The 25,929-nt window shown below is 40.9% G+C and overlaps 1 protein-coding gene across 2 annotated transcripts in view; it reads left to right on the forward strand.

Moving 5' to 3' along the window:
* SYNPR (synaptoporin) overlaps positions 1-25,929 on the forward strand; it is a 137,154-nt gene that overhangs the window by 107,920 nt on the left and 3,305 nt on the right. For both annotated transcript variants that reach the window (XM_075833975.1, XM_075833977.1), the window contains 2 exons: positions 5,374-5,572; positions 23,806-23,997. In XM_075833975.1, the coding sequence (XP_075690090.1) occupies positions 5,374-5,572; positions 23,806-23,997 (391 nt within the window). The remainder of the gene's footprint in view (positions 1-5,373; positions 5,573-23,805; positions 23,998-25,929) is intronic.

Raw genomic sequence — 25,929 nt, forward strand, 5'->3', positions numbered from 1 at the left:
CAAGCACATCATGCCCTCCCAGCATATAAGACCCGGCTGCGTCCTGAAAAAAAGTATAGTATACGTAGTAAGAAATATCCATGAAACATGGGGTATTAGTTGTTATTTTGGCCAAAATACGCAAAGCTCGCAACCCAACGTCAAGGGTCCCCAGTGCCTTGCGAGTCCCTAACCAGAACTTTTCGTTCCTAATTTAAAAACACAAACAGAAAAAATGGGACATAAAGATCATCAAAACCACAAAAAAGGCCATACTCACTAGGTAGGTGGGTGGGTGAAAACCCGTTCCCATCAGGACGCAGACGGGTCAAAGAATGCTGCAGAAGGAGTGTGCATTAAATAGTGATAGCCCCTCCCACTAGTCTTGAGGGGAGTGGCGGACTAAGTGCTCAAAGGTGTGCGATAAATGAGTGTCAGTGTAGTGCTAGGGTGTGAATGGATGGTAAAAAATAAATATGTATGTATGAAAGTGTCAGAACTGTGTAATAATGTAATAAAAATAAATAAATAAATAAATGTGATGAATAGGGGTCAGTGCTGTGAATAGTACATGGGGTGTCAGTACTATGTGTAATACGTGGAGGGATAATGTGCTGGTCGTCAGGCATGGCGTATCTTGCCGAATAACAGCCTATTTGTAACGCCGCTAGTGTTAGCTAAAGCGGGCTGCTCTGCATTCCAAACCAAACGCCAGCACATCATGCCCTCCCAGCATATAAGACCCGGCTGCGTCCTGAAAAAAAGTATAGTATACGTAGTAAGAAATATCCATGAAACATGGGGTATTAGTTGTTATTTTGGCCAAAATACGCAAAGCTCGCAACCCAACGTCAAGGGTCCCCAGTGCCTTGCGAGTCCCTAACCAGAACTTTTCGTTCCTAATTTAAAAACACAAACAGAAAAAATGGGACATAAAGATCATCAAAACCACAAAAAAGGCCATACTCACTAGGTAGGTGGGTGGGTGAAAACCCGTTCCCATCAGGACGCAGACGGGTCAAAGAATGCTGCAGAAGGAGTGTGCATTAAATAGTGATAGCCCCTCCCACTAGTCTTGAGGGGAGTGGCGGACTAAGTGCTCAAAGGTGTGCGATAAATGAGTGTCAGTGTAGTGCTAGGGTGTGAATGGATGGTAAAAAATAAATATGTATGTATGAAAGTGTCAGAACTGTGTAATAATGTAATAAAAATAAATAAATAAATAAATGTGATGAATAGGGGTCAGTGCTGTGAATAGTACATGGGGTGTCAGTACTATGTGTAATACGTGGAGGGATAATGTGCTGGTCGTCAGGCATGGCGTATCTTGCCGAATAACAGCCTATTTGTAACGCCGCTAGTGTTAGCTAAAGCGGGCTGCTCTGCATTCCAAACCAAACGCCAGCACATCATGCCCTCCCAGCATATAAGACCCGGCTGCGTCCTGAAAAAAAGTATAGTATACGTAGTAAGAAATATCCATGAAACATGGGGTATTAGTTGTTATTTTGGCCAAAATACGCAAAGCTCGCAACCCAACGTCAAGGGTCCCCAGTGCCTTGCGAGTCCCTAACCAGAACTTTTCGTTCCTAATTTAAAAACACAAACAGAAAAAATGGGACATAAAGATCATCAAAACCACAAAAAAGGCCATACTCACTAGGTAGGTGGGTGGGTGAAAACCCGTTCCCATCAGGACGCAGACGGGTCAAAGAATGCTGCAGAAGGAGTGTGCATTAAATAGTGATAGCCCCTCCCACTAGTCTTGAGGGGAGTGGCGGACTAAGTGCTCAAAGGTGTGCGATAAATGAGTGTCAGTGTAGTGCTAGGGTGTGAATGGATGGTAAAAAATAAATATGTATGTATGAAAGTGTCAGAACTGTGTAATAATGTAATAAAAATAAATAAATAAATAAATGTGATGAATAGGGGTCAGTGCTGTGAATAGTACATGGGGTGTCAGTACTATGTGTAATACGTGGAGGGATAATGTGCTGGTCGTCAGGCATGGCGTATCTTGCCGAATAACAGCCTATTTGTAACGCCGCTAGTGTTAGCTAAAGCGGGCTGCTCTGCATTCCAAACCAAACGCCAGCACATCATGCCCTCCCAGCATATAAGACCCGGCTGCGTCCTGAAAAAAAGTATAGTATACGTAGTAAGAAATATCCATGAAACATGGGGTATTAGTTGTTATTTTGGCCAAAATACGCAAAGCTCGCAACCCAACGTCAAGGGTCCCCAGTGCCTTGCGAGTCCCTAACCAGAACTTTTCGTTCCTAATTTAAAAACACAAACAGAAAAAATGGGACATAAAGATCATCAAAACCACAAAAAAGGCCATACTCACTAGGTAGGTGGGTGGGTGAAAACCCGTTCCCATCAGGACGCAGACGGGTCAAAGAATGCTGCAGAAGGAGTGTGCATTAAATAGTGATAGCCCCTCCCACTAGTCTTGAGGGGAGTGGCGGACTAAGTGCTCAAAGGTGTGCGATAAATGAGTGTCAGTGTAGTGCTAGGGTGTGAATGGATGGTAAAAAATAAATATGTATGTATGAAAGTGTCAGAACTGTGTAATAATGTAATAAAAATAAATAAATAAATAAATGTGATGAATAGGGGTCAGTGCTGTGAATAGTACATGGGGTGTCAGTACTATGTGTAATACGTGGAGGGATAATGTGCTGGTCTTATATGCTGGGAGGGCATGATGTGCTGGCGTTTGGTTTGGAATGCAGAGCAGCCCGCTTTAGCTAACACTAGCGGCGTTACAAATAGGCTGTTATTCGGCAAGATACGCCATGCCTGACGACCAGCACATTATCCCTCCACGTATTACACATAGTACTGACACCCCATGTACTATTCACAGCACTGACCCCTATTCATCACATTTATTTATTTATTTATTTTTATTACATTATTACACAGTTCTGACACTTTCATACATACATATTTATTTTTTACCATCCATTCACACCCTAGCACTACACTGACACTCATTTATCGCACACCTTTGAGCACTTAGTCCGCCACTCCCCTCAAGACTAGTGGGAGGGGCTATCACTATTTAATGCACACTCCTTCTGCAGCATTCTTTGACCCGTCTGCGTCCTGATGGGAACGGGTTTTCACCCACCCACCTACCTAGTGAGTATGGCCTTTTTTGTGGTTTTGAAAATATTTTTAAGAGCAGACGCTCAGACTATAAGAATGCAATAAGACGTGTTTACAAGAAGCAACTATCATTCACAACCGAACGATTACGAGCAATTGTAGTAATAATGACCCCTGATTAATGAAGATAAAAGATGGTGTTCATTGCTAATGAAAATGATTGCTCACACATAAAAATCTGAATGATCTCTCATGTCTACATGGGACCAGCCCTTATAATACCAATACAATACCAACATCATGGTTTAGCGAAATATAGAGGGAGAGTCAGAATGTGCAGCTTTTTGGGAGGAAAACCTGCAAGTGTTTGTTTATTTGGAGAGGATTATCTCAAATACAGAGTGTGTGATATACTGTAGGAGAAATGTCTCCATGTGTTTTTGTTTTTTTTGAGGGGAATGCCTCTAATACGGAGTGTGTAACATACTGCAGGGGACGCCCCCAATGTTCATAAATTCAAGAGGAATGTCTCTAGCACTTTAGACATTCTAGATAGTCTGCTGAAACTCTGGGAGGAATACCTCCAATTTTCAATATTGAGAGTATCCATTACCTTAGATGATTTAGAGTGGGTGGTGTCTGGGTTCTTCTAGGAGGAATGCCTCCAGTTGCACTCAAACTAACAGACACCTATTGGTATATCTTTTTCCATATCATAGTGACTGCCTCTCGCTTTTGGAGTGGGCTGTTGTTCCCCCCAATTGGGGTACTGACTTTAATTCCACAAACAAACATATGTAAACACTCTCTCCAATATAAGCTATATCTGCCGTTCAGCAGATTCAAAATATAATATTCATATTTTCAAAAGTAAGGTCCATGGATTATTTTTTAACTCACTTTTCTATGTCCTTGATAGGGTTCAGTTATAATTCTTTTAATGTATATGAATAAAGATTGATAATTAATTTTCCTCTTAAATATAGGAATAATTGCACAGTTAGTTGGAGTAGATCCTTTGGATTGTCGGAGTACAGTCCTCGTGTTTGAATATAAAATCCTAGCAAGCCCACTCACAATTCATTATTGAGGTTAGTTTAGCCAGAATGACAGATCGATTGAAATATTAATATGCGGCCACTGTTAACTGTCTGAAGTACATTAAGGAGTCATACATCAAAGCAGGAGAAATTTGGTAATGGTGTCCCATGGGTAATGTGGGAGTTAAGTTGCAAGTCCTTTAGATCTTTTAACAATGCAGTCATTATATTACTATTTCCAAGTAACATATTACATCTATTGTCTCTGCTGCAAATTAAAGGACCATAAAATGTGTCCCTAACCATACCCCCCTCCCCAAATAAATCCAATAATTATTTACTGCGACATCCTGTTTGACTTTAAGTTGAAGGAGAAAAGTTAAAAATAAAAAAAGAAGAAAAATTATGCACCCCAAACCAGGAGGCAACATATGTGGCTGTAAGGCATCATGGTACAGCAGGAGCCCTCCCCCACTGTTAACTCTACAATGAAGAACAGGAAAACTAAGCACTGCCCCTTGGATTAAACACCCCGACCATCACCACCAGTCTGATTTTGGCTGAAGTAGAAGGAGTTTGGAGAAGATCGAACCCTGTACAAGACTGTTTGTTACAGGAGCCATCAGAAAGTGTATGATCACAGATATGTGTAGGTCTCTGCAACAATTGTAATGCTGTTATCATTATTTTCACTTCACACATGTTACCAGAGGGGGACAGAGAGTTGTTTGGGCCCCTTACCTCACTCGTTCACAATCACCGGCTGATCGGCTCTTTAATGCAGCCAATAAAATGGTCGGTAGTCAGCAGCACATCTTTTTGTTTAAACAGGGAGATGTGCTCCCGACATGATGCAAATGCATGGGGACAAATGATTTTTCATCCCCATACATTATCGATCAAAGCTCCTTGTGAAAGAAGCAAACAAGTGGCGATCAACGATCGGCACTCATTTTAGCGGTCCATATCAGGCCGTGTAAAATGTCTCCCAACAAAGCTGTTACAGAAAATGTAGCCATATTAGTCTTGTTGTGAGTGTAGTATAGACAAAACATCCCTTTGTTATAAGAGCAACATTTTAACCAATAAATAGAACCACCATGTACGCTATAAAATATTTATGGCTCAAACTGTAGGAACTGTATAATGTAATATATTTAATTGAATCGGAAATGCCTTTGACCTTTATGGGATTTATGCCTTGTCTGTGCATTATATTCTTCTCTGTTTTTTTTAGGTTGCAGCAGGTGAATTTTGATGTCCCCACATGTGAAGGGAAGAGGAAAGAAAATCTCTCGCTGATAGGTGATTTTTCTTCTTCAGCTGAGTTCTTTGTCACAATTGCCGTCTTCGCCTTCCTCTACTCTCTGGCCGCCACAGTTGTCTACATCTTCTTCCAGAATAAGTATCGGGAAAACAACAGGGGTCCCCTAATTGTAAGTCTTCCTGTCACTTTAAGTGTTGATCCAAGTAGGCAATGTACTTCATTGTGACAATCTAAGAAAATGCTGTTCCTTTATTTACATATACATATAGAAGTATTTCTCCACTGTGAGCAAAAACATGATGCAATGTAAAAAAAAAATAATTATAAAGGATGGCCTCTTACTTAAAGGGATATTCAACTCTATGTATTTATGTATAAATACAATCAGCATCCATGTATAACTAGAGAGTAGATGTGTTTATTAGAAATAATCCCTCCTAAAGGCCTTTTTCATGGCTCTGAATTTGGGACCATGGTGCTTTGCGGCAGGACAACTTTATCCATAGGGCAAATGGTGTACCCATTACTTCCCACAGGGTGTAACTGGATAAAAATGTCACAAACCCAGCCCAACGTAGTAGAAAAGCACAGGCTGGGTTTCTGAAGATAGTGTCGGAATGGGGTTCTTTAGGCCAACCAGAGGAAATCACTCTGAGAGTTCACCCTCAATCTATACAGAACTTCCTCATCCAGTTTTAATTGCATTATAATCTTTGTTGTCATCATTGCACACACAGAACACATTGTCAATACAGTTTAATGGGTTATTTATGAATCATCCCAAAAGAAATAGACCCTAGTGGGGTCCAAATGGGGTTGTCTTTTGCTGGACCTTTGAGACCCATAAATATGTAAAGACTGGACCCATTGGAGGATTCTTGGATACCTTGGTGGGCCAGTCACCCGTGGCTCATCCTCTGGTACTCTGGAGGTGCCAGTCTAACCCTGTACTGTATATGTGCAATATGTGACGAAGACACAGAGGAGGTGTACCCCTGTTTTCTGGACCAAAAATGGGTCTCAACAGTACCCTAGACGTATTGGGACAGATTTACTAATGCTGTCTAATATACTTAGACCAGAGAGTCAGAAAATTTGACGCATCTTGCTAGACATGTTAGACACTTTTCTCTTCCTTATAACACCTCCTGGTTGGCTCAGTTCATGCCATTTTTTTTGCACCAACATTTTGGTGCACTTTCTGCCCTTTCCACTAAGTCTCATCCCCTTCTCTAGACACTTTTGAAATCTGTTCTTTTTGGCGCAAATCAATAATAAATTTATTTAAATAGATTTTTATCCAAAAAAAGGTGCAACAAATGCCAGAGCAACAATAGTAAACCTGTCTCGTTTTGTGTAGTAATGCTGGAAACCGATGCAGGATGGTTATCATCTCTCAGACTTACAAAAAAAAAAAAAAGACACAGTTAATAGATGAAGTTGATGTAAAGATGAATCTCAAGAATATGTACTCAAAATGAAAACCTGCTGAAGTTAGCCAAAGATAAATTAAGTCCAAATATATATTATTATTGTAGTGTGATCTGCATAAAACCATAACTATATGATCACAGCATTAAAAAGAAAGATAAAATAGGAATAATCAAAAATATATAGTGGCACAGTAATATAGGTGGCAACTCCAACCAGGGTCCTATTCCCCTATGTTTGGAGCCCACAAGGTCCCCTAATAGAACAGAGGGGCCAAAATTAGGAGCGTAGAGACACAACATATCCAGTCCAATAGCCCAGCTCGCTATATAAATTAGTTCTTCATGTTTATAGTATGTTTAGATCTTGTGATGTCATGTATAATGTCACGGGTGGTTAGTTACTATACCCTGAAATTAAAAACGATGATAGTCATTTCATTTGAATTTCTCATCACTAGCTTTTCTGCCTGTCCTTTTAACAAAAATACCGGCAGCTTTCTGTTGACAGCACCTGCGAATAAGCCATTGCCTTGCAAGAAGCCAATGCCTTGCTCTATTACCCACATCAGCTTTATTTCTAAAGCAATGGCATACGTAAAGCAGAGAGGTTCCCATGGCAAAAATATTGGCCCCACTTGTTGCTGGGTCATGCTATCACATCCCAACCTTCAGGTACACGAGGGCGCAGAGCTGGCTACCCCCACCCCACTACTTCTAGGAGAAGAAGCCAACATTACCCTTTGTTTTCTCCTGACTTGTAAGCCTCAGTGGGGCATGCTCTTCGCATGGGACCCTAACCCCATGGGCTGTCTATTTTGAAGTTACACCCTAGTCCTAAAGAAGGCAACCTGGGTAATATACAGGGGGGGGGCATGCATAAGTAGGTATATACGGGGAGATTTTTCAAACAGTCTAAAAATATTTCATTTCTGAAGAGCACTATCAGAAGTGAAAGCTGTGCTGTGATTGGTTGACGATCAATATTCCATATACGTATCAAATTTGACAGAACTGGATCCAATTGTCATGCACCAAAAAGTGGTCGACCGTTGAGTGTTACAACTGATGAATGAGATGTTAGTGGCACTGGCATTTACTCAAAGCCCCAAAATATCTAAAAAGAGCTTCTAAAGAGTTGGACATTTCCTGTAGATCTTTGGGTCGTCTAATGCAACGCTTAGGGCAGAAAATGTATCGGCCAAGATTAATCCATGGATTATTAGAGGATGATCCAGATCGGAGTTTACAATTTTGTGAGGCAATTTTGAATGAAGAAACACAAGGAGATTATTAGAATAACTTGGTCCAGTGAAGCCAACTTCAAAACTTTCAGGTGCTGTTAATAGGCACAACTGTGTTTATTACTCAACAGAAAGCCCCCTTGCAACAATTGAAGAACAGTTGAACCACCCTGGAGTTACAGTTTGGGCGACCCTTTCATTTAAAGGGGTAATTGGACCTTTCTTCTACAATACAACGGTTACCTCAGACCTGGACCTTATCATGCTCCAAGAAAATGTAATACCACAATTGCATCTGGAGCATGAAAATGAAGACTTCTATTTTCAGCAAGCTGGAGCCCCCTCCCCACTATGCTTTAGCAGTGCGTAATGTTCTTGACAAAAAATTACCCAATAGGTGGAGAGGTAGTCGAGGCCCGACTGAATGGCCACCACGATCACCAGACTTTACCCCGATGGACTTTTTCTTTTGAGGAGTTATCAAAGATAAGGTATATTCAAGAAAACCAGGCACGGGTGATAACATGATTCAGTTCATACAAGCAGCAAGTCAAGAAATGATTGCCAATATAAAACTCTGTGCCAAAGTGTGAGGGTAAAAACTAGATTACAGCAATATGTAAATAGTGAGGGCCGCCAATCTGAGCATATAAGAGATTGTACTTAATTGTTTTGTTGTTCTATAAAATACTATTTAACCCCTTCCCGACATTTGACGTATCCATACGCCAAAGCCAGGTAGGGGAAGTATGGATTGGTCTCACGGAGTGAACTCGCTCCATACAATGCGGATGTCGGCTGTTTGTCAATAGCGACCGCAGCATTTAAATCGTTAGAAAGAGGGGGTGAACCCCTCTAACAGCTCATCGCGCCCCCCGCAATGCAATCGCGGGAGGGCGATGGTTGCTATGGCTGCCTGGGGGTCTAATGAAGGCCCCCAGGTCCACCATCTTTGTGCACATATTAAGCCCTGCCTTAATAGATGCCTGTCAGAATCACGATATACTGCAATACATTAGTATTGCAGTATATCGTGCAAGCGATAGTCCCCCTAGGGGTTGAAGTCCCCTAGGGGGACTAATAAAAAAAGTAAAAATTAGTTAAATAAAGTTGTTTTTTTTGTGTAAAAAAATATATATATATATTAAAAGTTCCAAAAAAAAACCTTTTCCCATTTTCGCCCTAGACCATAGTAAAAAAATAAATAAATAAACATAATTGGTATCGCCGCGTCCGTAAAAGTCTAAACTATTACAATATGTCATTATTTAACCTGCACGGTGAACGGCGTAAAAAAAAAAAATTGTAAACGCCAGAATCTCTATTTTTTGGTCACCTAATCTCCCACAAAAAATGAAATAAAAAGTAATCAAACCATCGCATGTACCCCAAAATGATATTATTAAAGACGACAGCTTATCCCGCAAAAAATAAGCCCACATACCACTTAATCGACGGAAAAATAAAAAAGTTATGGCTCTCGGAATTTGACGACACAAAATACATTTTCTTTTTTACACTTAGGTTTTTACTTGTAAAATATAGAAGAAACTATATATATTTGGTATCGGCGTAATCGTATTGACCCGCAGAATAAAGTTAACATGTTGTTTTAATTGCACAGTGAATTCCGTAAAAACGGTGCACAAAAAATCATGGAGGAATCGCTGTTTTTTTCATTTTCTACCCCACAAATATTTTTTTCCCCGTTTCCTAGTACATTATATGGCAAAATAAATGGTGATACGAAAAACTACAACTCGTCCTGCAAGCCCTCATAGTACTATATAGATGGAAAAATAAAGATGTTATGGCTTTTGGAAAGTGGGGAGGAAAAAACGAAAATGAAAACCTGAAAAAGAGCTGCGGCGGGAAGGGGTTAAACTGTAATATCTATTATTATTATTATTATTATTATTATTATTATATCTACCTATTATTTAAACTGTATACCTACTTTTGCACCCCCCCCCCCCCTTGTATAATAGAGTATTGTCAATATTACAATGAGGTTCAAAGTGTCTCCAAGGTGGAAGTTCACTTGAAGTTCTAGTATGAATTATGGGAAATTCACATCAATTGGAATGAAAAATAAACATTATTCCTTCAGTTGTCCTTCAATTCGATGTATAAGAACTAATGATGGGTATAAGAAAGGTTAAGATAAGTGTCTCGACACCATGTGTTGAATAAAGAAACAAGAAGTCTTATAAGAGATGTAGATAATTTATACTTTTGCATCTTACGTTATTCTTTTAAGATAAATGTTCCAAAAGAGAGTTCTTCAAGTTAAGCAACAAATTATCTGAAGAAGGTGCAGAAGTCAAGCGATGCTCAGGAATATTCTTATCGGTCCTCTTGCATTAGGGGAAACTATTTCTAAGCCAGCAGTAGAGATAGAAGATGTCATTGCGCTTTGTGATTGTCTCTGCAAAGATCACTTAGTATTTGATATTCTGTCAAGTTCCAAGCACATCTCAGAGGGGAACAGTGACAAGGAATATGGACAGGACTAAAAAGATTTGGACAGGGAGAGCCCTCGGGCAAACCAAAAAGCAAGTTTCCAAGGGAACACACAGAAGTTAACTTTTTGAAGAAAATAAAGCCCTTATCAGATATAACCTTTTCAAACTTACCTCTTTCTGCTTTTGTTCTTAACATTAGAACACAACTGTTAGACTATGTAGGTCAATTACAAGAAGCAACCAAAGAAAAGACACAGCACACAGTGATACACCTCAGGGTACGCCATTGCAAAAGTTATATTTTTATTCAAAAATTGAATTTGTTGCCATATTTTATAGATGTTTTTTCCCAAGTTACTTCCTCTACTGAGCTGAATGGAAACCCTAAAAGGAGGAGTTTGAATTTTATTGCTTGCAGGGCTACATGTGGGCTGTCATGTGGACATTCCTACCTCAGTGTAGGAGTATATTGTACACTTATCAGTGTTGGCACAGTAGCCACAGGGTTGTGGACATTTCTAGCCGGGTGACATGTCGCATTGTCTTGCTGGAAGATTCCATCTGCCCCAGGGAAGACAAACAGCATGTATGGGGGGACGTGATCTGCAACGATGGATTCATACCCAAATCAGTTCAGAGTGCCTTCCACATGGATGAGTGGGCCAGAGAATGCCATGAAAAATTACCCAGACCATAATGCTGCCGCCACCAGCTTGTGTTCTTCCAGCAATGGTTGCAGGGCGTTTGTTCTTTGATGTTTTTTGCCTGACACGCCAACGTCCGATGAAGCAAAAAACGTGTCTCATCGGGGAAGGCAACCCTTTGCCAATCATCGGTGGTCCAATTCCGATTCTGCCATGCAAATTGAAGCCTTTTCTTCTGATGCACCTTTGTTACATAGGAGACGTGACCATCCATCTGCTTCGGAGCCCCATACGCAGTGGGGTTTGCTGAACTGTTGTTCTAGACACACGTCTGGTAGCCCCCTGGTTGATTTTCATGGTGAGCTGCTCCACTGTAGCGTGTCGTTTGCCCCTCACACACCTTCATAGCCGACGTTCACCTCTCACATCAGTGGCACTTGGTGCTCCGCAGTTTCCACATTGGTTATTCCCAATGGTGCCATTTGTTCACTCACTATACACTTTCACCACAGCAGCACGCGAAACCGTTCACAAACTGCGCTGTTTGAGAAATATTGCCGCCCTGGGCTCGAAAGCCAATGATCATCCATTTTTTAAACTCTGATAAATCGCCCCTTTTACCCATGGCAACAACGAGTGATATGTATTCAGACAGCCTATCACACACCTTATATACCCACGAAGCCAGCCCACGACCCATCACTTCCTTCATGGGCTGCGTGCTGCCGATGTCGAAAGTAGGAGGTGCTCATAATAATGTGACAGCGACCCCTGCATATGTCACAGAGCATGCTCACTACACTTTCATGTAGAAGTCAATAGGTCATTTAGCAAAAATAGGTCATTAGCAAAAATAAAATAAGATGAAACATTTCCTTTTAGAAGAATAAATATCATATGCTAGTTTCATATTTTACACACAGAATAAGTAATGTTTTTATAATGATTACTTGATGTTTTCTTGCCAAAAAAGAAGCAGTAATACCCTGGTAGGTGGATTTTCCCTCGACTTTTATTATATGTTTTGGTATCTTTTTGCATAATTGTACAGAAGCACAACTCATTAAACTGTCGACATCTCCTACTTCTGGAATACTCCTGTGTAGGTTCTCAGCTGCAAGTATGTGAACCAGTCCGTTGAAAAGTAATTAGATATTTTTCCTTGCAGGACGAAGCATAAACCTCTAAATTTGTAGCGCACATATCCTTATATTTTTACCTTTCCTCCCTTGATCTTTCGTGCTAATTAACAGAAATAACTGTGATCGCTTAGTGCTCGGCCATCACGTAGAAACAACTCACGGTGCAAAGACTCCATTCCCAAACCACGACATAAGCAGAATCAAAATGAGTATTTGGTGTCTCGTGGCTCATTCTTTTGGGGAAACTACCGAGAAGCAATATTCATTTTGCAATTGGAGCCAAGTGTTGTCTTTTACTGGCCCAGACGTATACTACAAATGCCACCTTCAGGGACAATGGCAAAGGACGCTCCTATAAAAAGGACTGGGACCCAACGGCTGCAAACACTTGGCCAATCCATGAAAACTACTGAAGGGCTTATAGAAGAGACCCCTGGGTCCATTCAGTACTGCTAAATACTCATTTCTTCTATGAGCTGAGGTCTTCTGGATTATTTATGTTACAGTTGCAAGAAAAAGCTACAATAACCAGTACAGTTTTAAAGGAGCACTCCGGGCAAAACAAATACATTGCACGCAAAGTCCCTACGAGTCTGTAATACAAAACCATAGACACTCATTGTATGGCACCCCAATGAGGTACCATATTATTTCCTAACAGCCTAGGGGAGAATATATCCATAATTCTGCATATGTAGGAACATGCCACAGTTTCATTTTTTTCTCATGGATTTTATATAAAATTTGAAGAGGAATGATGAGCAGAAAAGTAGCAGTGTCGTATCGGGTATTGGCGCCAGGCTCGGAAGATAAAGAACGAATTCTCTGGTTATATTGTTCAAGGTACTCTTTTATTGGATCGACAACGCGTTTCTGGACCGGACCTTGTTCTTTATCTTCCGAGCCTGGCGCCGATACCCCGATACGACACTGCTACTTTTCTGCACATCAGGGACCGCAGTAGGTGGCAGCCGGTAAAAGACATCACTTCCCTCCACGGATGAGCTCGGAGGAGCGCCGCTGATCCCTCACTTTCATTGTATTGTGCATATAAAATTTGAGGCACACAGGAAAATAGGTCCATATCGATGTGTGCTTGAGCCGAGTGGCATACATACATATGTAGCAACTGGTAACTCGCTGCAGCGTGATAACTTATCACTTAAAGGGGTTATACAGGACATTCAAAAAAAGTTCTAGGGCAGGTAACGGTATAATATAATTAACTATCCGATACTCCACCCTGCAATGCCAACCCACTGCAACGCAGTGGAACCGGTCCCCGTTGCTCCGGTCTCGGAAGCTTCTGCAGCGGTCATATGCGATTCATCGTGCTGCTGCAGACAATCACTGAACTCAGCTTCACCGTATCATCGCAGCATTAACGCTGAGGCCAGTGATTGGCTACAATGGCACGTGACTGATAAACAGCACGTGACAGCTTCCGGGATCGAAGCCTGGAGCGGGGGGCATTTCAAGGGTAAGTATTGGAAAGTTTACTTTTTTATACCATTACCTGCCCTATAGAAAATGTTGGCAAGTCCCGAATAATCCCTTTAACACAACAAACGCCATTGAAAAGTCATTGAAAAAGTCAAGTTAAATTTTCTTACCACTGTGTATTTAATGCGTTTAGAGTCAAGTTAAAGATTGCTACATCTGTAGAAGAGAGATATCCCCATAGCCTAAACTCAAATGAGCCCCTCATTACCATGCCTGGATTTGGCGCACAGGACAGCGGGGCCTAGTGTATGGTTTCCGCTCTATGCCCTTTCCATGACAATTGGGCTAATGGTTCACCCTCTTGTTTGCTAACAATGCAGTTCTAATGGGGAGGGGAGTCCTGTAGAAGCTCCTACTACCCAATGGCAGGGGTAGGGGGATAAAACAACCAGGGCTGCGCACCCTCTATCCAGGGGCCCCATAGCAGCCGTTTGGTCAGGCTTTATGGTACGTATGACATTGCATGAGGCCTAACTATGTGACAACAGACAGGGCCAAGATAATGGTACAAAACACAGGCAGTAAATGTAGAGCCAGAATACTTATATAGGCAAGAAAAGAAGAGTTTGTATGTGGAGCCCATGCATGTAACTCCCACTCATTGATGCAAATAGCTGTTTGCAAAATGTCATGACAAGTCTATCTATTCTAGTCATATCTCATATATTCCCCCTTTCCCTGTAGAAATTTTAATATTTAATACCTTGAAGAATCTCTGACTAGAAATGTCAATGGAGAAATAACCTTTCTATATCATGTCACTAAAACAGATATGTCAAATTTCTGCGAGTAATTTAAGGGTTAATCATAAAGAATACGCCTTATATTAATACTTTCAATTTCTTGAGTGACATAATTCCAGGCTATATGTCGCTATATGTATTTTTGAACGTCAATGTTTCTTCTGGTATGTGTAATGGCAGGAAGGAGGTGAAGGGAAAGTGAGCCCTAATCTACCCACCGCCCTGTCCCTGCCTACTTGCAACGACCCGCCCTAGGCGACGGGGTACAACTGGGCGGCGGTCCCTACGCTGTCTAAGTGCATGGGAAAACAAACAGGGAACACGCAAGGGAAGGGGCAGTAGCCCACGGAACGCCGCGAGGAAACGGAGCGGTGAACGAATAGTCAAGACCAGGATGAAGTGGAGTATACCAACGTGAGCACGGAGAAGGAAGCAAGCCAGGGGCAAAGCGAAGCAGGTAAAGCGGAACTGCAGCAAGGCAGAAGCACGGCAGAAGCAGGCTGGAGCAAGCAGCAGTGGGGCCAGGAATCCAGAAGAATTACAAGCACTGAGGAGGAGAACACAGCAGGTAATAAAGGACAGGGGGCGGAGCTAACTCCGACTGACCAGGCCGCGATAGGCTCTCCCACTCCTAAGCCTGCCACCCTGGTTGGTGGGAGACGGTGTCAGTCTAGCAGGTCTGGCCTCAGGTGTGGATTGATTAATCCCAGGAGTATACCTAGATGTAGTACCTGGCAGATCCCTAACAGTATGTCAGGATTTGTAAATGTCGTGATCAAAGTAGAATTTTCGAATAAAAATAAATCTCCATTTTAAATCATATATTAGGAAATGTAAAATATAAAACTGGCCTTATATAACGTTATTATTGGATATGTGCCCTTTAGACCTGTAGACCCTTCAGCAGAATATTGGCTGCTGACTATGGCAGCTTGTATTCTATCAGTGCCCTACAATCACTAGTAGCCTGGAATCTACTGAAAGGCAATAAATATGAATATTAGTCTTGACCTGCAGGTTATTTAAGGAATATATAAAATAATGAAATTATATTCGTTACTATTTAAGCGGTACTCTAGTAAATGAATTAAAGTATGCCTATAGTTTTTTATAATATATTTCATAATATACTCTACATAAGGGTTGGAGCTCCGTTCTCTGCTTCCCTTCACAAAGCCAGAGAGTAATAGAAAAAATTCTGTCTGCTTGCCTACTAAAGATAAATGTGTACAGCTCCCATTGAAAATAATAAATCTGTCTTCTGTAAGCTCCTAAGCTCCCCCTAGTGGTGGCTGCCGGTAGACAGAAATGTATAATTTAACTCTATGGGGGACCATAATTAAAAGCTACGTACTCCTTTCAGGACCTGCAGGACCCGCTGACACTGAACCTGTCAGTCCCACTGACCTGACAGAGGATTCAGCGCAAGATACAGCTGCTCTGTATACAGGATACAAACCAGCTCTATCTCAAAAAGTAAAAATAAGTTTTCATAAAATGTATTTAGGAAGTTGCACCAATCACACTGATGGACAATTCTATTTAAACAAAAAACGATGTTAAAGGTTTACAAAGCCTTTTAGACTGGCGTTTCATACGCCTGTCTTAATAAACAATTCGTAAGGCCTCATGCACACATCCGTCGACCGTTGTACAGCCGCTAATGGCGGATCCGTGAAACACGGACCGCACACGGATGCCTTCCGTGTGCAGTCCGTTGTTTCACGGACCAAATCAATGAAAAGGCCGAGACTGTTCCGCCAAATACGGACAGGTGTAGGACCTGTCCTATTTTTGACGGAACGGCCACACGGTTCCGTTAAAACAACGGAAGTGCGCATGGCCCCATTGAAATGAATGTGTCAGGGTGTGCTATCCGTTAAAAAAACGGATAGCACCCTGAAGAAAAAAACTGAAGAGGCATGAGGCCTAAGATGCCACACTTTTATTAAGAGGTGAACGCAGTATACTTACCTCACTGCTCCTCTTTGCTACTGCCCTTCGCATCCCCTTAGACTCCCTCAGCATGCTGCGGCTCATACAAGGCCCTGACGCTGAGCACGTCATCAGTGCTGCATCACAAAAATTGTCCTGACGCTACCCGGCGTTAGGACCTTGTATGAGCCTCATTACACTGAGGGACCCGAAGAGAAAAAGAGGAGCGATGAAGTGAGCATACTTTTTTTTAAATTGTCTGATGGGGGAGTAGTCCGATCTTGGGAGGCAAGGTGCGTGGCCCGGTGCATCCCTACACCTTGCTCTGCCCCACAGAGTGAAATCTAGGTTTCTGCTATAATTTACGCCAGTTTTCCGGTGCAATTTCTAACAAATTTGGCGCCCGCAAAAAACAATAAGGAAACAATACATACAAAGTGTCTATAATTCCAAACTTTACTTTTACCTTATTTATAGTAGGAACTGCAACCATAACCATTACTACGACAATAAGCAACTAATCATCATTGACAGCTGATTGACTCCTGGTTCCATAGCGTCATTTTCATGGCATTATTCAATAAGATTCAGGTCTTCAAACAGATATAAAGTTAGGTACGTAACATAAAGCTATGTTGGGACACCAGACGCTGTATTGTCTAATTGGCTGTCTTCGGCAATGACATTCATGCCTGTATTCCTCTGGTCTGTAAACTGTAATTATCGCTCCCTATTATCATGGAACATACAAGTAAAATGTCCTTCTTTAAACAAACATTGTTCTAGGGATACATTAAATGTTCAGGGGAAGATTTATTTTAGTAGTTGGAAACAAAGCCTTTAATTACCAGTGAGAATTTCTGGAATATTTGTTAATCTATCCAGTGGTTGTCGTTTGCATTGTTCTCTATTGTCTGTTGCTTGCGGAGACAGCTGGTAATTGCCATCGTATTTCTTGCGCTGCAGATCTGACTGTGCAATTCAGATGGACCACCATGTGTCAGTGCAGGTTACAGATCTACCGTCGTCATATATACTAATCTCTCTATTGAAATGAATGGGTGCTACAATAGCTAATGGGAGCACAGAAGATATAATCGCAACGGAGTCCTGGTCAGTGCATACATAGAAAAGTGGAGGCCCCATAGCAAAGATCACAATGGGATTCCTCGAAGGGTACGACGGCTTGTTGTTTGTCCTCCCCACCCCACACACATCAACTTTCCATGGCCATTGGGCCAATTCCCAATGCAGTGTCTCTGAAGAGGGGGTGTCCTGCACATTTTCTCACCAATTAGTAGTAAATGGGATGAGCCTCCTCTCGTAAAGGGTCCCTTGGCAGCTCCATAGTCTACTTTTTTCGTATGTACGCCCTTGGTCCTGGTGGCTGAAGTGGTCAAAACAGGACAGAAGTGCTATGAATGATTTGCAATGGTTAAGGGCCCTATTAAGGATTTTTCATTTTTTTGGAAGATCCTTACCCCCAGCAGGTTCTTAAAGAAAAAGAACAATCCAAAAATTCACAGTCCATCACTAGGTCCTGACCTTCAACTTTCCCTACTTGGCAGCTGGGAGAGTAGGTGCTGGTAGTGAATGCGAATATACTTCTAACAGTTCATCTCAATGTGAGTACAAGAGTATTGAGAGTCAATGTTATCATCGGCAAGGCGTGAGCTTTGTTACTAAGTTTTGGCCTAGACACATTCAAGATACTGCTTTTTAAATGGTGTAGACAAAAAGTTCTTTATTAGGGCGTCTTTAAAGCGGTTGTCCACTTTTTTGTTAGACTGGTCCCACAAAAGTAAACCAATCACAGGGCCTACCGTTGCTGGACAATGTAGCAATCAGCTGTAAGATGCAGAAAACCCGGCAGCAAATGTTCAATTCCTCTACAGCGCCATCTTAGGGGAAGTGAAGCATTACACAGTATTTATTAGCATCAATAGCCTGTTTGTGTAATGCACGGACATGCTGGGTCCTCCAGAGTGAGAGATGCTCTTTGAAGACTTTCTCTCCTCCGGTTACTGGAGATCCTGAATATTAACGCAGAATGCCCCTAATAAGTATTGGAAAATGGGCTTTTAAAACCATGCACCGTTTTAAACACTGCCCACTAAATAATTCAAGTGGGGAATCTCCATTTGTATTCGTTTTCATTAATAGGTTTTGGAAAGCTGGGTGACTGTAGGATTCATAATGGCAGCTATATAGTTTGTCATGCAGAAATGAATATATGTAAGAAAAAGCTGAATGGAACGGGCTCAATAGAAAATCTATGAGCCGGTACACCACTTTCTCGGCTTTCCGAGGAAAGACATTCAGAAATGAAACAGCACAGTGCTCACCGAGCGCTTCTGCCGCTTCATTTTAGCAATCGATGGGGGGTCTCAGTGGTCGGACCCCCACTGATCAAAACTTCTGATATGTCACTATGAAAGTTAATTACCCTTTAAGAGGGAAAGGGGATGTAATGTATTTATATAAGGTGACATTTTTATTTTGCATTATCTTTTTGAATTTGCAGTACACATCAGTATTTGCCATGTAAACAGGTATTCGTAAAGATAAAAAAGACATCAAAAGAATGCAAAGTAAAAGTATTTTGTGTTATTTGTTTTAAAGGTTATCATTTTGTACCAGACCTTAGCAAAAGGTCATTCAGGAAGAGAAAACTGTATCTATAAAAAGACACTTTTGCACTGAATTTATTTTTTTTGTTCATTTGCTTCCCAAATGCTAAATTAAAGAGACTTTCCAGGCACGAAAAATTGTACATAAATTAATTTATCATCCAAAAGCTATAACTTTTCAATATACATCTTGCTTCCCAATGCAGAGCTTTGGTGAGATGATATCTCACTCGCCCATTGCCAGAAGTTTTGTCGACTATTTGACACAATACGTTCGGCAACAGGGGAGTGAGATATGATCTCACAAAAGTACTGCATTAGGAAGCAAGGTGCATATGAGTAAGTTGTTAACTTTTTTTATGATAAATTAATTTATGTACAATTTTCTGTGCTGTGGAGTCTGTGTAACTCCTGTGCATACCCAGCTAGTTATCCTGCGGTTTCTGACATACATTCGACAGCTTTCTGCTCCTTGCGGTGTTGACTCTCTCTGCTCTCCCCCTTCCTTTCCCTCATTAATAGAGATAGCAACAGGGACAGGGAGGGGGAGGAGGATGTACACAGCAGATCAGAGTGTGGAAAGGAGGAAAGCATCCAAATCATCAGGGAGGGAAGATCACACAGGCTGTACTGAATCAGAGAATGTAGATAGGGAGGAGAGAACACACATCAGTCTGCATCGGGAGGGGGGAGAGATCATGCAGGCTGTCAGAATCAGAGTGAAGGTAGGGAGGAGAGCACACATGGCAGTCTGCGTGGGGGAGTGGATGAATCACACAGGCTATAAGTGTATAAAGAAAAGAGAGAACCCATGGACACTCTGCAGGGGAAGGGAGGGGGAAATCACACACTCCTCAGCATCAGTGTCTCAGTCAGCACAAGGTAGAAAATATCACTCATAAGCTGTTCATAGGGAGGAGAGCTGTAGAAGAAGAAAGCAGTACAGTAATGGAGCTGTGCTAAAACATGAGAGCTAGTGAAGGCAGCAGCAACCTGGACTCACAGAACTAACATCCAACATGTAATACTTGTTAGAGCAACTTGTAAACTGAATATCATTGCAGCCTTAAACTTAGTGCAACTTTTTAAACTCCTGGTAACCACTAACATATATAAAAATATTTTTTTCCATCTCAAATGTTTCCATAACCTTTAAGTAGATCTCTTGTCTGATTTCACTCAGATGTCAGTGGGGTTTAGATCGCCTGGCACAGTGACTAAATAATCTGTTAGTGGTGTGAACTGCAGCAAATATCAGATCTAGTGGATAAATATGTCATTTATTTTATCATGTTGAAGAAAGGATACTGAATCTGAGAAGACAACTACAGTTGGTATGATGATACCTTAGATAGTTTAGCGGTTCAGTGGGTTTAGGTTGGAAGCCTTTACAACATCAAGGCAAGTTCTTCCACTGTGAAGGATATTTCCACTTTTGAACATCATCTTATAGTTTTTATAAGGATATAAACTATGTAAAAAGTAGAAAAACATTGTAAATGCATTGCATTAATTATCGCCTGTATTGTAGTCCAGAGCTGTATTTATAATTCTGCTGGTCTTTGTTGGAAACAGTCAGCAGGCATTTTGTCAGACACACCCCTTACATCTTATCTAAGCTTCTATAATGCAGAGGACAGTTTTATCCAACATCCAACATCCAATAACTGTACACCGCCTGATGTAAAGGCTACACTTCCCCAATCACCAGCACAAACTCTGTGCAGCAAGGAATGCTGTCAGATTTCATCTAAGGTGGTAGAATTGTGAATGCAGCTCTGAACTCGAATACAGACTGTAACTCAGGATCAGTACATAATAAGTGATGCAATGTATTTACAAAGTTACTCAACTTTTTTCAAATTATCTGTATGTAAACTGTGAAATGTTGCTTAAATGTAGACATACGCCATAATCACCAACATTTGAGTCCCAAATTGCCGGAAATTTTAAGCCCGACCCTGGAAATGCCCTCAAAACTACAGTGAAAAGCCAACTTTAATGTAAATGAATAAACCCCACCTCTTTTGAGGTCCAGTTAGTGGGACAGTCCAAAGAAAATGGGGATTGTTGGCAATATTGCATATGCTTTAACAGTCAATTTAACAAAAAACATAAAATTCAGTCAAATTCATTTCATCTGGTATCTGAAGATAAAGGGGTAGTAACATGTTGTATTGTATGTTAGCATTGGATTTTTCCTCTGTCTTCACGGAGGTACTCTAACTTTACAAGTAAATTGTTATACTTTTCTGTGAAAGTCCAGTAATCCAGAATATTTAATAATCCAGCATCTGCCTGTTTAAGAATGGTGTTCATGGTGGCTCGGTGGTGAGCACTGTTGCCTTGCAGCGCTGCCGGTCTGGGGTTTGGATCTGACGAAATGCAACATCTGCAAAGAGTTGTATTCACTCGACATTTTTTTGTGGGTTTCTTCTGGGTACTCCAAAAACATCCCAATGGAGTCGTCCCAACATTAAATATCATATTCATTGTACAGATCATAAAAAAATTGACAATGTTCACACAGTGGAATTCTTGTGTGGATTCCACAGCGGATTGCATGCCAATACCTGTGTAAATTTCGCCCACAGGGTGCATCAGCCAGTCCTTACTGAAGAGGGTGCCTCAGGGGCATTTGTGCCCACCATAAATCTTAATATTAATTGTATAGCACTGTTATTAAATTGTTGTCTGTAATTACTTACGCATTGTATGGTAGTTCTGCTTAGGCAGTGTTTAGTATGTTATTTTTGCATTGTATGGTGGTGGTGGTGGCACTATATAGATTTAGGCAACTATATAAAAATGTTATTTGACAAACATATGACACTGTATGGTACTTTGCACTGTATAACAAACACCGTTTGGGGAAGAGGGGCGCCAACAAAAGGTACCGCACAAGGCAATATTCAATATCCAATATATGGCCATCCCTAACTACTGTATATTGTCAGCTGCAAGAGAAGCGAAGTAGACTGATTCTACGCAGAGCCCCTTCCCCAGCAGCACAGATTAGCAGCAGCACCAAGGGGGAAACGGAAGCAAAACAAGATGAGAACGTTATTTTTATTTGCTAGAAACACTGCAAGTTAATTTAAAACAGCTATTAACAGCATTTCTGGACTTTTTCTATAAAAATGATTCATTAGATAACCACTCTAAATTCTATGAAATTGGCCCTAATGAGGGTCTAAGATAGGGAAATGATCATATAAGCACTATTGGGGACAGGGACTGATGCGCTTGATGTTATGTAAGGAACGGGAAATACATTCCTACTTATGTCAATACATTTTAGTACTTGGTAATGATATTCTTTGCTCATTCAGAGCAGTACACTGCGTTTTTATGTGTTCTTATAATGACTTCAGATCGGGTGTTCCTAAGAATAGCAATTTTCTGTCTCTCCGCTGCACCCCAGCTGTGTCAAGAAGGTAACTGGGAGACCCTTGAGCGCAGATAATGATTTCTACATGAATATCACTCACAACAGGAAGACAGCACAAGCCATTTATCATTGAAGCTTGTAAAGTGGCAGAGGCGCCACATAACATCATTACACCAAGTTGCTTGGCATGTATTCAGATGGTACAGTATGCCCGTCCGTGAATGGACGAGTCGCTAACTAGTTGCCAATGTTGTGAAATACAAAGACAAATCCCACGTTTATATTATACAAAAAATGTACTCAAATTTTACTAATCAAGGCTATTTACGTATTGTATCTCCTGACATTTCAGAAAACAAAAAACAGGTCACATACACTTAAAACTGACTATAGATAAGAAATTTGTCCGCCAACGCTGCCAATTTGACTGGATCTGCATTCAGTGGCTGCAGCTTATGTACTGTACTTACATGGAATTTAAGATTCACCTACTGCCTCATCACAGTCTCAGGTTGATGTTCTTTTGCTTCCCCATGCTTTACACTGCAGCTCAGCAGATTAGATATTGTATAAGCACTAGCCCACCACAAGCTCACCAGCAATAAAAAGCACGAGAAGCTGACTTCCATTACAATGATAATATGATGATCAAAACAACAAATAATATTAACAGAGAGTAATTAAGGGTTATCATATAACTGCTGTACATTAACTGGGCCAAATGTTCCTCAGTAAGGGCAAAGATCTGCCTTAAAGGCTGTGTACATCTTTTATTGCTCTAAAGTATCTAAAAATAAAGAAAGAAAGTAACTTTGCAAATAGTCTTGATCAAAATATCCTACCGTTTTTTTGCCTACAGCTCATACGCAGACCTATGCGTCTCCATACTTATAGACTACAAACAAATTCTGTATAGTCTGATCCTGCAGTAATACTTCCTTCTGTCCTCTACCAAATACATGTTAGCATGAAGCAGTGTTGAGATGAAAGCGAGTAAGATTGCAGGGTCAGACTGCACAGGATTTGTTTGTAGTCTGTTACCATGGAGACACATAGGTCTCCAAAGAATCTGTAAACACAAAACAACAGGATATTTTTTTTATTAAAGAATAATTACAGAATTAAGAGTAATACATTTGTGGACAATTGACAGATGTACTTGATCATAGCAATATTACCATGTGGAGTCACACAGGAGTGCATGTAAACCTAGTTATTTTTTAAATATGTTTTGTGTATATTTTTCATTGTGTTTTATGTTTCTGTTTTTACCAGGATTTCATTGTTACTGTGGTATTCTCGTTCATGTGGCTGGTCAGCTCATCTTCCTGGGCCAAAGGACTTTCCGATGTTAAGGTGGCGACAGATCCTGATGAAGTTCTGTTACTGATATCCGCTTGTAAACAGCCTTCCAACAAGTGTATGGCGCTGCGTAGTCCTGTTATGTCAAGTCTAAATACATCAGTGGTAAGTGGTTTCACATGACAGGAGGACTGGGGAGGATGCTGTGGTCTTTGTTTCTTAAACCAATCAATGCAGAAATTCTCCAAGAGTTACCGTGAACTGTGGATACAGATTCTAGGAATTAAAAGGTCAAGTAAGATAATTACATTTTGGCAAAAGTTGGTACCAAGGGCCAAGTCTTAATGTTCTCGAAAAAAAGCTAAAAGTGGAGAAAATATTGCAGATATAGCTGCTTTGTATCTTGTATACAGAGCAGCTGTATCTTGTGCTGAGACCTAAATTCGTCAGGTCAGCGGGACTGCATGGCGAGGTGCTGGAATTTATACACCTGCAGCAATAGGACTGAATGAAAGACCTGAATTCAATAATTAAGAGGTGTGTCCCAATACTTTTATCCATTTTGTGTATTGACCCTCATTTTTAAGAGGACCACCTCTCTAAATGTTTCACTGCAATTTTTGGTGGTCTTCTCCTTAATCTTTCTCTGTATATACAATACATTTCATGTTGTAAATTTTATACAGTATTTATGGGAATGGAAGTCGACTCCCCAGCCGATTAGAGGAGACGGTCTGAGGCATAATAAATCACACGGTGTCAAGGTTACCTAATTACAATCCCACCAGAACACATACAGTCCTGAAATGCAATCTACAAAGCATTTAAGATTGCATTTTCTTGTGACACTCAATAATTTGAATATAAATGCCACCCGTGTGACAGATGTACCAGGGAGATGAATAATATATGAGAAAGTCACTCACATCTTCATTTATCGCCAAATTCAATTTTAACTTGAAAGGTGACACTGCACCCCGTCTCCATAGGACGCCACAAAGCCGATAAATGCTGTATTATATTGGGACAATATCTTGCTGAGATGAAACGTTCTAGGGCAGTGGGAGCAACAGTGGCAACACCAAGTAATGGTCCTTCATCTACAGAATTATTTATTAAAGGGTCATTAAAATAGGACTGTACTTAAGACTTTAACCTATAAAAAAAGTGTCCAAGTTTCTGGTTTCATGGACCATTCCATGCCAATGCCAACTTGGCTCCACTACATGATGAGAAATGGTCTTTTTTTATACCCGTTTTCTAACTGTAGACAGAGAATATATAAATTTTCTGCAGTGAACTCCATTTTTAATATGTTCAACCCAGGTTATTGCAATTCAAGCATTATCTCGGTGTGAAGAGTCAGGATGCCATTATCAAGTCATTCTGTATTTCACAATGTCCTGTACAAAGCAAAGGAAAAAATTATGCGTTATTCTTTCATCCATATAAAACTAGCTAGGCATGATCAAGTCAACAGCCCTGCAGCTCAGTAACCAAATCTCCATGCTGCAAAAATGGATAGGAAATTCAGACCCGTTGAATAAGTAGATGTCATGCAAGTGCGAATGTGTCTATAGAAGATCACAGATTGGATTGATCATCTTAAGTGAGAATCTGAAAGTTATTTGGCTCATATATCTCCAGCTAATACAAAAAGCCGAAGTTGCTCTATCTTGTCTAGGGTATCTAGATAAAGAACTAGGAGGGTATGTGCACACATGAACTGCATTTACGTCTGAAATTATGGAGCTGTTTTCAGGAGAAAACAGCTCCGTAATTTCAGACGTAATTGCTCCTCCCCGCATTATGCGAGGCGTCATTGACGGCCGTAATTTAGAGCTGTTCTTCATTGAATTCAATGAAAAACGGCTGAAATTACGTCCAAAGAAGTGTCCTGCACTTCTTTTGACGAGGCAGTCATTTTACGCGTCGTCGTTTGACAGCTGTCAAACGACGACGCGTAAATTACAGGTCGTATTTTCAGGCGTAAATCGAGGCATAATACGCCTCGTTTACGCCTGAAAATAGGTCGTGTGAACCCAGCCACACAGCGAACAGGATCTTTGAAGGAAGGTGTAGCTACAACCCATATCA

This window comes from Rhinoderma darwinii, chromosome 7 (assembly GCF_050947455.1).
Source record: "Rhinoderma darwinii isolate aRhiDar2 chromosome 7, aRhiDar2.hap1, whole genome shotgun sequence".
NCBI classification, from domain to species: Eukaryota; Metazoa; Chordata; class Amphibia; order Anura; family Rhinodermatidae; genus Rhinoderma; species Rhinoderma darwinii.